Source organism: Gaeumannomyces tritici, assembly GCF_000145635.1.
Source record: "Gaeumannomyces tritici R3-111a-1 unplaced genomic scaffold supercont2.5, whole genome shotgun sequence".
Lineage (NCBI taxonomy): Eukaryota > Fungi > Ascomycota > Sordariomycetes > Magnaporthales > Magnaporthaceae > Gaeumannomyces > Gaeumannomyces tritici.
The window spans coordinates 1,066,057-1,078,211 of NW_008804549.1; the positions used below are offsets into that span (position 1 = coordinate 1,066,057).

At 58.1% G+C, this 12,155-nt stretch overlaps 3 protein-coding genes across 3 annotated transcripts; 1 reads left to right on the forward strand and 2 right to left on the reverse strand.

The window, feature by feature from the left end:
- The first annotated feature begins 27 nt into the window (after positions 1–27).
- On the forward strand, positions 28–3,737 carry GGTG_09354 (hypothetical protein). The gene is made up of 2 exons (XM_009227198.1): positions 28–736; positions 845–3,737. The coding sequence occupies exons 1-2, from the start codon at positions 267–269 to the stop codon at positions 3,591–3,593; spliced, it is 3,219 nt and encodes a 1,072-aa protein (XP_009225462.1). The 5' UTR covers positions 28–266; the 3' UTR covers positions 3,594–3,737.
- Positions 3,738–4,537: 800 nt separating this feature from the next.
- On the reverse strand, positions 4,538–4,946 carry GGTG_09355 (hypothetical protein; the record flags this gene model as incomplete). The annotated part of the gene is made up of 2 exons (XM_009227199.1): positions 4,538–4,705; positions 4,779–4,946. The coding sequence occupies 2 exons, from the start codon at positions 4,944–4,946 to the stop codon at positions 4,538–4,540; spliced, it is 336 nt and encodes a 111-aa protein (XP_009225463.1).
- A 3,511-nt stretch (positions 4,947–8,457) lies between these two features.
- GGTG_09356 (dipeptidyl aminopeptidase B) lies at positions 8,458–11,940 on the reverse strand. The gene is made up of 2 exons (XM_009227200.1): positions 8,837–11,940; positions 8,458–8,763 (listed from the first exon to the last, which is right to left on the reverse strand). Exons 1-2 carry the CDS (start codon positions 11,547–11,549, stop codon positions 8,660–8,662), a joined length of 2,817 nt encoding a protein of 938 aa, XP_009225464.1. The 5' UTR covers positions 11,550–11,940; the 3' UTR covers positions 8,458–8,659.
- Between the last annotated feature and the right edge of the window lie 215 nt (positions 11,941–12,155).

Below are 12,155 nucleotides of genomic sequence, written 5' to 3' on the forward strand. Positions count from 1 at the left end.
AGGCGCCGGGCCAGTAAAGACGGGCAAAACCAGCACAAACGTTTGGGCCATTGCTAGGTACAGAAGGAGGCTGCGGGCACCCGGCGCCTTCTGGCAAGTGAGGGGTAAGGGGATGTAGTTCGCATCTGCTCCCCAGGGCTACTCCGACGTTTCGTCAGCGTACGTGCCTCCATATCCAAGATCCCAACCCATTGCTATACACTTTTCGTTTCCGTCAAGAAGCTACACTAAGCAAACAACTCGGCCACAAACACAACGCCGCCACGATGGAGGCGTTTGCAGCAATTGGACTCGCGAGCAATATCTTACAATTCCTCACATTAGGGGCCAACATTGTATCGGATTCGCGGGAGATCTTCGAGTCTGCTAGGGGCATAACAAAAGAGCTCGGGGGAGTGGAGGAAATGTGCCAGCGACTTAGCCGGCTCTGCACGAACCTGAGCATCGACCACCCCATTCCGCCAGCTCCCTACTGCGGGAACTCGGCAAAGTCCAAGGCGAGAACGGCAGAGGATGGTCTCGCCGAACTGGCGGTGCAGTGCAAGGCCACCGCGGAGGAGCTGGCGGAGCAGATCAGAAGCATGATCCTCGACCCGGCGCAGGGCCCTCGCACAAAGAGGGGTGCTCTCCGGGCGGCCATCAAGGCGCATCTGGGAAAGGAAAAGACAGAAGATCTGCAAAAAAGACTGCAAGGCTACCGCGAGGAGCTCGTGGTCCATTTTCTACAGATTACAACGTTTGTGCTCCAAACCCCTCCATCCTTTCGCCCCGTCCTTTTCCGGTCGATCTGCATTTTAATTTCGCAATATTAACGTGCCGCCTCACTGGCTCCTGGGAGATACAGGGCACAGGACAGGCGCTCCCTTGATTCCTCCGTGATACAACATTTGGAGGATCTCAAGGCAGCGAACCTCGGCTTGGTTCACGACCATTCTGCCAAGATCGCACAACTAACCACCATCATTCAGGATCTCCCCAGGCAAACAAACATGCTCCGTCAGCTCTATGGGACAGAGCTGTTGGCCCAGTTGTCGACGGTATCCAAGGACCTCGAGATTATCTGTGCATCGTCCACGCGGCAATGGATTTCGGAACACGAGGTTGTTCAAGCACTTCACTTTGACGCGCGCCCAATGCGGCAAGAGTCCATCCCTGAAGCACACAAGAAGACCTTCCGTTGGCTGTTTGGCAGCACCGCGGACAATCAAGGGGACTGGGAAGCATGGTATCGCCCGAGTCACAAGACGGTGGCAACCGAATCCTTGTTGCTACGTTGGCTGAGGAAGGGGAGTGGTGTATACTGGGTATCTGGAAAGCCAGGGTCCGGAAAGTCTACCTTCATGAAATTTGTCGCTCGGCACCCGAAAACCCAGGTCGCCCTCAACGCCTGGTCCCGCTCATCCGAGTGCCGAACAGGGGCGTACTACTTTTGGAGCGCCGGGACCCGCCTGGAGAAGTCCGTCGAGGGATTGTTCAGGTCGCTCCTCTTCGATGTCCTCGTGCACGATCCGGACTTGATACCGCTCTTGTTTCCTCAACGCTGGGCCACCTTGACAGCCGCGCGCCGTGGGCCTAGGAGGCGAACGCTCGTCGACGAAACATGGACAATGAAAGAACTCTCGGACGCATTTCGGTTGCTATCCAAAGCCCCCGAGTCAAGACGGTTCTGCTTCTTCATCGACGGCCTGGACGAATATAGCGGCGACCACTTGGAGTTGTTGGAGGTTTTGGACAGCATGAAGGCCAGCCAAAACATCAAGCTATGCGTTTCAAGTCGGCCGTGGAACGTTTTTGAAGACAAACTCGGCCGAGAGTCGTCTACGAAACTCTACCTCCATGAGCTGACCCGCCCGGATATTGCAAAGTATGTCAAGTCGACACTTAACAACGACGGCAACTGGGCAATGGAATCCAAAAACAACACGAGGTACACTGTGTTGGTGGAGGAAATCAGCGACAAGGCGCAAGGAGTTTTCCTCTGGGTTGTTCTTGTCGTCAGATCCATTCGGGAGGGCTTGTCCAACGGAGATTCCCTCCGCATGCTGGAAGGAAGACTCAAGACCATCCCGCAGGAACTTGGGCCTTTCTTCCTCCACATTTTGAATTCCATCCCCATAATCTACCGCGTCCAGATGGCGCTGTTCTTCCGGGTCGCGCTCGACACATCCGCCAAGCTGACGTTGATGCACTACTCGTTCCTGCACGACTGTTACGAAGAGGACCGGTTCGCCTTTCGTGTCTTGTCCGAGCCCTTGGACAAATACGACATATTCGACCGGCACTGCAAGATGCGGCGTCGTCTCAACGCCCGCTGCAAGGGGCTCCTGGAGATCCACCTCGACCCTGCAGAGAGGCGACAGTACCTGGCGCACAGGGTGACCTTTCTGCACCGGACAGTGAGGGACTTCCTCCGGGAGGAGGAGATGATGGCGTACCTGCAGGACACCCTGGGGGACTACCCCACCAACACGGCCGTCCTGAACGCCTACATCGCCCTCATCAAGGTCTGCCCGCCGGACGACTTCCCGGACAACCTGGTTCCGGACGCGCTCAACTTCGCGAGAGAGGCCGAGGCCGAGTGCGCAGAGGCCGCCGTCGAGTGCGTCAACGAGCTGGTCCGGGCCGGCCACGCTCTGGGGCAGGAATGGGCGAGGCCGCAGCGGTTCCAGAGGCTGGCGGTCCGCCACTGCCTCACCGGCTACATCGAGGCCATGGTCGTCGGCGGCGGCGGCGGCGCGCACCACCACCACCCGCCACTCTCCCCGCTGCAGGCCTCGCTCCTCCTGGACAACTGCCTCGAGGCCTGCGCGTCCACGGACCCGGATGCCGCCGACGCCAGCCCGGTGCTCGAGGTGCTGCTCGGGAACGGGACCGTGCGGGACCAGCTGGCGCGGGACGAGGAGTGCTGGAGGACGTACGCCCAGAACCTCGCCGCGGCCGTCGTCAAGACGTCGGACCTGGATATGACGAGGCGGCTGAGGAGCCCCCTGGTCCTTGTCGTGCCCCACGTCCGCGGCAGGATCGACGCGAGGCACTCGCACAGGGTCGTCTGGGACGCGCTGTTCACGAACCTGGTCGGCCTGGTCCTGGGCGGCGCGTCGGTGGCCCGGGCCGTCACGGTCGCGCGCCTCCAGATGCTCGAGGAGCTCTTCGCGCACGGGGCGAGCCCCAACTGCCGCCGTGGCGGGGGTCACCATGACGATGACCAGCAGCGGCAGCCGCCGCCCGCGCGGACGCAACGGCGGGGCGGCGCGAGGGAGGAGGACGACACCGTCTGGTCGTGGTTCTGCGAGCACATACGATCAACGGCAGCGGCTGGCGCCCACACGGTCGGGGGCGGTTCGTCCGGCGCTGGGAGTAGTGCGGTTCGGGCGGAGCTGATGGCGCACATTGTGGAGGTGCTCCTCAACGCGGGCGCCGACACCGCACATTCCAAATCCCTCGCGGGGGAGGAGGCATCGGCCATGTTTCCTCCCAGGCTTGCTACTAGCATCCGGGATAAGCTGCCGTCGACGAAATGGCAGGACAAGACTAGCGGGTGGGTTTCGTTTTTGGTATCGATTGTCCCGGTAATCTCCTGGTTTGTAACATAGTTAAAAAAGTGAGGATGGTACTTACCTGCAGCTCAACCTTGTCCGAGCCGTCGTAGACCAGAAACTTAAGGCTGTTCATGGCCCAAGCCTCGGCCTGTCCACGATCAATCTGGAATTTCCAAAGGTCATTTATCTGCTTTAGCCCCTCCTCTCCCAGGGCGGGAAATCCCTCGCCGCGGAGGTCATTTTTGATGATTACAATCCAGTGATAAACGACTTGCATCGCCAATAGCATGTTAGCGGAGCTGGCTTCAAATACACCAACTACCCCTCCAAATGGCAAATCATTCCCGACAAAATGCTACGCGGGAGGAGGCCTCCGTATCAAGATGCCTTGCAGCTCGCTTACTGGCGTTGCCTTCCTTCCATCGTTCTTTTCCATGGCTTCCATGGTTATTACCCCTCCACACCCGTTTCCTCCTTGTAATACAGTTATGTCGATTGCGGGGAGAGATGCTTGGCTGGATGCTTGGGATGTGTAAGTAAAAATGGAAAGTATGCTATGCTTCGAGCTGCTACGCTGAATATCTCCACGTAAATAGAAGAAAGGCGTCCGTTTTCTGGTGGTGCGAGCCGAGTTGCAGACGAAGAACTTTTAATAAATTGCATGCTGCCAATATGCTAACCCGTAAAAATTGTGCTAAATATCCAGATAGCCAAAACAGAACAACCAAGCCAGCCGCATCCATCACCGCGTACCTCACCCACAAACGCTAAAACGCCCTCCAGATGAACCTCGCCGAGCCCATTACCCTACATGCCTAGTTCCATTCAGCAGCATAAAGTACATGCTTAAAAGGTCCCCCCGCTTGCAACAATCTGCCCGGCATTATTAATCTCCATCGTTCCAGGGCTTTGTGGGCTATCCTCCCGTTGTTCGACTCCGAATCCGCTATCCGGTGTGTTGTTTGCGTTGGAGCCTGGCCGGTAATTTGGGTAAGGGCCTAGGTAACGGCCTCGATAGCGAGCAAAAAGCACTCCCTATCCTCCGGCTTCCAGCCGGACGGGAGGTTCCCGTCCAGGTCCGGGATGCTAATGTAGGTTTTAATCTTGTAGTTTTGGTATGCCGCCAGCGACTTCTTCAGCTGCCTAATAATCTTTTCGACCCCTTGCTTTATAAAGTATGTGTGCGCTAGGATATTAACGCCCACCTCCGTTCCGTAAAGCAAAGCCGTTTTTTTTTACCACGATGCCGATGCAGGTAACGAGGTGGTTCGTCCAAAGGCCCTCCATGCCTATTACTACGGCCTTCCCCGGCCAAGCCTTGGAGAAGCCGGGGGGCGCCGGGTTGCTCTCGGCTCGGCGTCTGCAAGTGGTGGTGGTGGTGGACCTGCGCAGCCCGCAAGGCCGCATGTGGGTTTTGCACACGGGTCATTTCTTTTTGGGAGTCTTTGCCGGCGTTACGGCCGCCGGCCTCACCGCGGGGCTCTTTGCAGGACTGGTCGCGGGGCGGCCTGCAACGGGCCCGCTGGCAGGCTTAACGGCTGGTGGTTTATTGGTGGGCTTGGCGGCTGGTTTGTCGGCTGGTTTGTCGGCGCGCTTCTTAACGACGCGGTAAGCGGGCTGCCGATTTCTGGTGCAAGCGAAAAAGGTTCTCCCATTGGGCAAACAAGGCGATAGCACCGAAACGGAACCCGCTGAGGATCTTATACCTACATTGGGGTCATCGGGGACGAGAAGATCAAGACAGTCCTCACCTGGGCGCAGGAGACATGTGGTTACTTTGCTTACACGGCCACGATGAACAACCTGAAAGGCCGCTTCTAGTGGCCGATTCGCTTTCGTAATACTTAGAGAAATGTTACGGGGTGTTCAGTTTGTTAGCGATACGGGCTAAGATCTTTCCGCCTGAAATACAGCAAAATTATCATCCTAGCCCCGTGAGGTGTGGTTGGAATGGACTTTACCGGGCCTATTAAACCACCGGCCGCTAATGGGGGTCAGTAGAGCCTGCTCGCGATTAACTACTTCGCCCGATTCGTCATCCTGAAGGCCTCGCCATCGGCGCAAGGATTCGACGTCGTTGGCACCTGGTTATTCGGGTGGTCGGGCATTTTCGGGTGACTCGAAACCACCTTTTCTGATAATGGCAGCCTAGACTCTGGGAGGGGGATCACCACGTTCCTTGGCATCATCCAATCCAACTGCTTAGTGCCTGTCATGGCCTATCTCCCTCCTATACCGTTGGATGGCTGTGCCCATCAGATGGCAGGTAGTGGAGGAAGAGAGAGAGGGCGGACTGGCCTCGGCAGTGAGGGCATCGCGAAGACTAGATGTTCCCAACACGAATTTATTCCAGTCATAGAGGGCGCAAATGAGGGACCGAACCACCGGCATCTCGTTCAGTGAGGTCTGCTTCCAGTTGCCTCGATCAGTCTGGTCATTGGTGACATTCTTAGTGTTGAGCGACCACGGATTGTTGCTGCCGAGGTCAAACAACGCTATCATCAGGGCCGGTGGCAGGAAGCGGGTGACGATCACGCGTGCACAGTTCTCAACTCCAATGATTCTCCCATATTGGTGGCCCACTAGGGCAGCAGACGTTGCAAGAACGTGCCGTGAGTGTCCGGCCTGTCAGAGATGCGGACTACGAGCATTCCGGCTACATCATGGGAAGTCCACCGTCCTCAGCCCCTTCAGGGTTGTCGGGATGGACTTTATGGGCCCTATAGATCCTCCGGCCACTGATGGCTCTCGGTACATCCTTATCGCCGTCGACTACTTTAGCAAGTTCACCACATCGGCTGCATGCCGGGAGGCGAACGGACACGCCGTGGCACAGACATGGCTCAGACAGTGGTCTCCGATCATGGGATGGCCAGACTCGATCTATTGTGACAACGGCTCACATTTCAAGAACGCGGGACTCTACCAGCTCATGCAACACTACGGCACTCAGATGACATTCGCTCCCGTCACATGTCCTCGGAGCGTGGGACAGGCTGAGATGTGGTCTCCCAGCCCGATTTGGAAGATCGGAAAATTTGAAATTTTCTGGAAGGTCGGGATTGAGTTGAGGGCGTGATTCGGAGAAGGGCTGAGGCGCTGTGGGAGGCGCTGTGGGAGCTATGGATCGACGAGATTGAGTGCGCCCGAAACCCGATCTCCAACCAGATAGATCTGGCTCGAGGGAAAGGTTTTGCTGTCCAGTAACCAGTCCAACAAAAGGGTGGGATGAATTGGCCTGTGACAGGGCTCGAGGGTTCGATAAAGTGAGGTTCTCGCGGTCGGGTCCAACAGGGCTCCCGATGCGATCTGGCAAAACACCAGAAGATGGGTCAGAGAAGCGATATCTTGGCTTCAATTGATCGTCTTACGCAGGCAAGGTAGGAGGCTGGTACTCCACGTAATCCCTGCCTGGATCGGCATAAAACGAGTGCGAGAAGTGATGGGCAAAAGTGCGGTGTTTTGATCTAGGCTAAAGCCCGAAGGGCCAATCTGTGGGAAGTGCTAAAGTAGGTGGAACTAGCCCGTTGTCAGGAGGAGATGAGGAACGTGGACGCAGACCTCAAGGATTGGGTGCGACCAGAGACTAGGAGTGTGGAGAGTGACGACCGGATTGACGAGGGAGAGAGCAGGAAAAGGAAACGATCTGGATGGACAGGATCGAAATAGCAAAATGGCAGAAAGCAATAGGCTTCACACAGCCCGCAATGGATTTTACTGGAAGCTGGACGGTTCTCCCCAGGATGATAATTGTAATGTGTTGTTCGGGAAAAAGTTCTTTGGTAAATCTGGAATGTGGAAACAGGTTTTGTCCCTCAATTGGGATTCTCAACAAAATTTCAAGGCCTCCTTCCTGGCCTGAAAAAAAAAACACCACTTTACGTTAATCGGGAAAAGGAGTGGCAAAGTGTAGGCTCCTCAGCGGAGCGAAAGGGAAAGTGTTTGGGGCAAATGTGGTAACTTAAGGTTTTGGATGACGTAATGGAGTGGTATGTGAAAAAGCGAAAGGGGAAGGAAAGGTCGTGTCGTATCTTTTTAAGGAAAAAAACTTTTAGCGTGTCGTTAGCGCAACGTTGGTCGGACGTTGGCTAATTGGATTAGCTCGACAAGTTTGGCACCGGCGCCAAGTGGCTTAAAGGGTAATTTGAATCGGCGCAATGTAGCAAGTATGTGGCTTCCAAAGGCAATTTAGAACTTCCAAAATTTGCCAAAATTTTGGAAGGTCAATAACAATCGGAGGGAGGGTTTCAAAGGTACTTTAAAGGGCTATAGGCGGCGATAAGCGGCGATGTGAAAGCTGTAACTGGGTAAAATTTGGCGTGTCCGGGATCCCGTCCTGGGCCAGACAGACCCGGCTCAAAGATAAGGCTTTGCTAGCCGATTGCCCCTCCAACAAAGGATGGGACAAATCGTTTTCAGAGGGTTTGACGGGTCGGCAACGTAAGGTTCTCGCGCAATCTGGTGATGCGATTGATGGAGGGTTAGCGGGGTCTTGACGCAACCGTGAACAAAATACCAAGGAATATCCTGTAATGGTAATTTCTCGGCTTCAATTGTCGGTTTTACGCAGGCAAGGTTAGGAGGGTAAAGCTTTTTGTGTCCTTGCCTGGATCACCATAAAACCAATGAACGTGCTTGATGGTGAAAAGTGCGGTGTTTTGTTCTAGGCTAGGGCCCGGAGGGCCGAGGGCTACGAAGCGTGCATAAGGTGGGCTGTAGGCCCGTGCACAGGCTGATGACTCATCTCCTCCTGACACCCGTGCGCCCTGATGACTTATCTCTCTCCACACCCGTCCATTTCAAGCCTAGGTGGCTGGGGACAGATTAGGCTACCTGGCTAGGAGGACAAGGTTTACTAAAGCGGACACATTATGGCAACATAGCACCGAGAATCCAGAGCAAATGGAGGTGTCCAACACTAAATGTCAAGCCATAGGAGTGGTATCATAAAGGTATCTTGTAATATGTATTGATAGCCTTTGTACAATTAAAACATGGTCCCCGCAAGGAAATCACAGAACGCCGTGCAAATGTTGGCGAAAGGAGAAGAAAAAACCAACGAAGCAAACGCCACAGCCCAGAAAAACGCCACATTCCACCCAACAAGCTCGCCCCATGATTCACTTCTTTTCCTCCTCGAGGAGAGGAATCTTCTCGATGGGCTTGGCGTTGTTGACCTTGAGCCACTCGCCGTTGAAGGCGTTGACCAGCCAGTTCTCAAGTTCTAGAGCAGCACGTGTTATTACAGCACAACCCCCTGGAATACGGCCAAGGGAAAGAAGAAAAAAAAAACTCACTGTCATAGACGATCCTGTTGGCGTTGTGGAAGTAGATGCTGTGGTCGCTGTCCGGGAACACGTGCACGTCGTAGTTCTCGATGCCGGCCAGGTCGAGCTCGTCGAGCAGCGTGAGCGAGTTCTGCATGTGCACGTTGTCGTCCGCGACGCCGTGCATGACGAGGAAGCGCTTGCTGGCGGCCAGGGCGCTCGTGTTCTTGATGGCGCTCGACTCGTAGCCCGCCGGGTTCAGCTGGGGCGTCAGCATGTAGCGCTCCGTGTAGATAGAGTCGTAGAAGCGCCAGTCGGTCACGGGCGCGACCGACATGCCGTAGCTGAAGGTGCGGCCCGCGTCCTGCTCGAGCGTCTTGAGCGCCATGAAGCCGCCGTACGACCAGCCCCAGATGGCGATGCGGCTGGCGTCGACGTACTTTAGCGAGGCCCAGTGGCGCGCCGCCGCGATCTGGTCGTGCGCCTCGACGCGGCCCAGGTCCTTGCGCACCAGCACGCGGTTCTTGCGCCCGATGAAGCCCGTGCCGCGCCCGTCGACCGTCACGACCACGTAGCCGAGCGCGGCGGCCACGTACGACTGGAAGTCGACGCCGAACCGCTTGCTGACTGACTGCGAGCCGGGCCCGCTGTACTGCTGGAACAGCACGGGGTAGCGCTTCTTGTCGCTGAAGTGCGGCGGGCGGCGCTCGACGTAGTTGAGCTCGGCGCCGTCGACGTTGAGGGTGCCGTAGACGAGGATGGGCAGCTCGTGCTTGCGCGCGTACTCGGCCAGGCGGGCGTTGTCCTCGATCGTGGCCTCGTACTTTGTCGGGTTGCTGGGGGTGTTGACCACCTTTTGCCAGGGCACCTTGGGCCCCTGGTACGACAGAAGCGCGTAGCCGGCCAGGGCCGAGAAGCTGGCGTCGTGGTAGCCCTCGGCCGACGTGTCGGTGAAGGGCTTCATGCCCTTGCCGTCCAGCCCGACGCTGTAGACGTGGCGCTGCGTGCTGCCCTCCTTGGTGGCCACAAAGTAGACGAGGTTGTTGGCCAGGTCGACGGCCGACGGCGCGTCCACGACCTCCCAGCCGGGACCCGAGGTAAGCATCACGGGCTCGCTGCTCTCGGGCGGGGAGAAGTAGGCCAGGTGGTCGCCGTCGTTGTAGATGACGGTGTCGACGTAGCCGTCCTTGGCGCGGCCCTTTGCCGGGTCGGCGGGGATGTAGCGCGTATTGTGCGAGATCTCGAACCAGCCGCCGTCCGCCTTGCCGACGTCGACGGTGCGCACCGTCTTGCCCGAGCGCTTGGCGACGTCGACGAGCACGACATGCATCACGTCGCTGACCCGGTTCGTCTCCTTGATCAGCACCCGGTCGCCGGCCCACACGACGGCCGTGACGAGGCGGTCGTCGTCTGCGAAGCCGCCCGTGATGTCGATGGAGAAGACGTCGCCGCGCTGCATATCGTAGAACTGCAGGTCGACGACGGGGTTGTGCGACCCGGCGCGCGGGTACTTGATCTGGCGCACCTCGGGGTACGTCTCCTCGCCGGCCGCGGGCTTGGTGCGGCTGGGCCGCGACATGAAGTACTGCACGGGGAACTCGGGCACGCCCGTCTCGTTTGTGCGCAAAAAGGCCACGTACTTGCCGTCCTCGGACAGCCACGTGGCGCTGGCCCCGGCGAGCACCTCCTCCTCGTATACCCAGTCGGGCACGCCGTAGAAGAGCTCCGGGCCGCCGTCGGTCGTGATGGGCTTGGCCTTGCGCTCGGCCAGCCGCCGGACGTACAGGTTGTTGTCGCGCGTGAAGACGACGGCGTCGCTGGTCGGGCTCCACTGCGCGTTCTGCACCACGGCGTCGGGCTCCTCGGGCACCAGCGGCTCGGCCGTCTGCGAGCCCACGTCGAGGATCCAGTACTTGGCCGTGAACGAGTGCCGCCAGTTGCTCTCCGAGTCGGTGAAGAGCAGCAGCTTCTTGAGGTCGCGGCTGGCCTTGATCCCCGAGGGCCAGTACGTGGTGCCGCGGTAGTCGAACGAACCGGCCTTCATGAGCGTGCGCGTGCTGGCCACGTCGGCGCCAGCGCCGGCGCCGGTCCCCGCTGCGGCGTGGCTGTTGGGTTTCTGGGCGCGGACGTCCTCTATCACGACGTAGTCCTTGCCCGCGGCGTCCGTCTCGATCATCAGGCCGTCCTGGCCCTCGGGGCCCTCGATCCACTCGATCGAGTGCGAGCTGGCCTGCCAGAGCCCGGCCCGCACTTGGTCCATTGTGATTGTGCGGCCACTGCCGCGCGACGGCGCCGTGGCCTGGGGGTCGTGCTCGGTCTGGGACGGGTGCTTGTACGACTTGGACACGACGTAACCGATCAGGCCGCCGACCCAGGCGGCGACTAGCAAGCCGCCCACGATGAGCAGCACGCGCCTAAAGCCCCTGTCCATGTTGGCGTTCCTAATGCTGGCCACGGCGCCGGACATGGACGCGCCGGCGCCCGCGAGGAAGGGGCCCGTCTCGAGGTCATCGCCGTTCGTGTTGAGCGGGTCCTCGTCGTCGAACTCGGACACGCGGTCGCGGTAGCCGCCGCCGCCGCCCGTCTGACGCTGGCCTCGGCTGCTCGTGTTCTTCTCCTTCTCGAGCCGGTCGCTGATGTGCTCGAAGACTAGGCTGGCCGTGGAATCGGTGGATTCGGAGTCGCGCGAGATGCTCGATTTGCCCTCCGAGGGCTCGCCCCTCGAGCGCTGGTCGCCCGCCATTGCGGCGTGATGTGGTGTCAATGAGCTGAGGTGCCTGTCTGATGGCGTCTCGACAGCTATGTAGATGGTGGGCTCCGTGGATTTATTCGTTGACGCCGTGAGCTCTTTCGATGCGGGGAGAAGGATCTCAGGTGGCAGGGAAGGGTCGAGGTATTAGAGTTGTGGAAAGTGATGAAACAACACGTTCTAACCGGCAGAAACGAGGGGGGAACAGATAAATCGACAAGGTCTGGCTATAAGGCTCCTCGTCGCTGATGTTGGGTAAGAATCGATGACAGCTAGAAAATATCATGGACGAGTCGAGAACGTCAATCGCGGTCACTCTCTCGACCCTGCCCACTAACGGGGAAAACGGGCGGCGTTTCTGTCAAAGACCCGACGTCGAGGGACCTGACACGGATGCAACGAGCGAAGCTACCAATCAGCTGAGGGCACGAGCACAGCCATCAGTGGTCCAGTTGGGTCAGGGACTTGGCATGCACGGTCTGGGTGGGGGAGGGGACCCCTAGCCGCTAGACGCCGCTGGTTCTTTTTAGATCCTGTTGGCCATGTTTTGCCTGGAACGGAAGCCAGGCTTTGTTTCGGCGAAGCGAGATCCACAGATGA

Coding starts and splice junctions, on each gene's coding strand:
- GGTG_09354 (XM_009227198.1), top strand. CDS start 267: ATGGAGGCGTTTGCAGCAATTGGACTCGCGAGCAATATCTTACAATTC. Junction 737..844: donor CATTTTCTACAGATTACAAC/GTTTGTGCTCCA, acceptor TGGGAGATACAG/GGCACAGGACAGGCGCTCCC.
- GGTG_09356 (XM_009227200.1), bottom strand. CDS start 11,549: ATGGCGGGCGACCAGCGCTCGAGGGGCGAGCCCTCGGAGGGCAAATCG. Junction 8,764..8,836: donor CAACAGGATCGTCTATGACA/GTGAGTTTTTTT, acceptor GTGCTGCTCTAG/AACTTGAGAACTGGCTGGTC.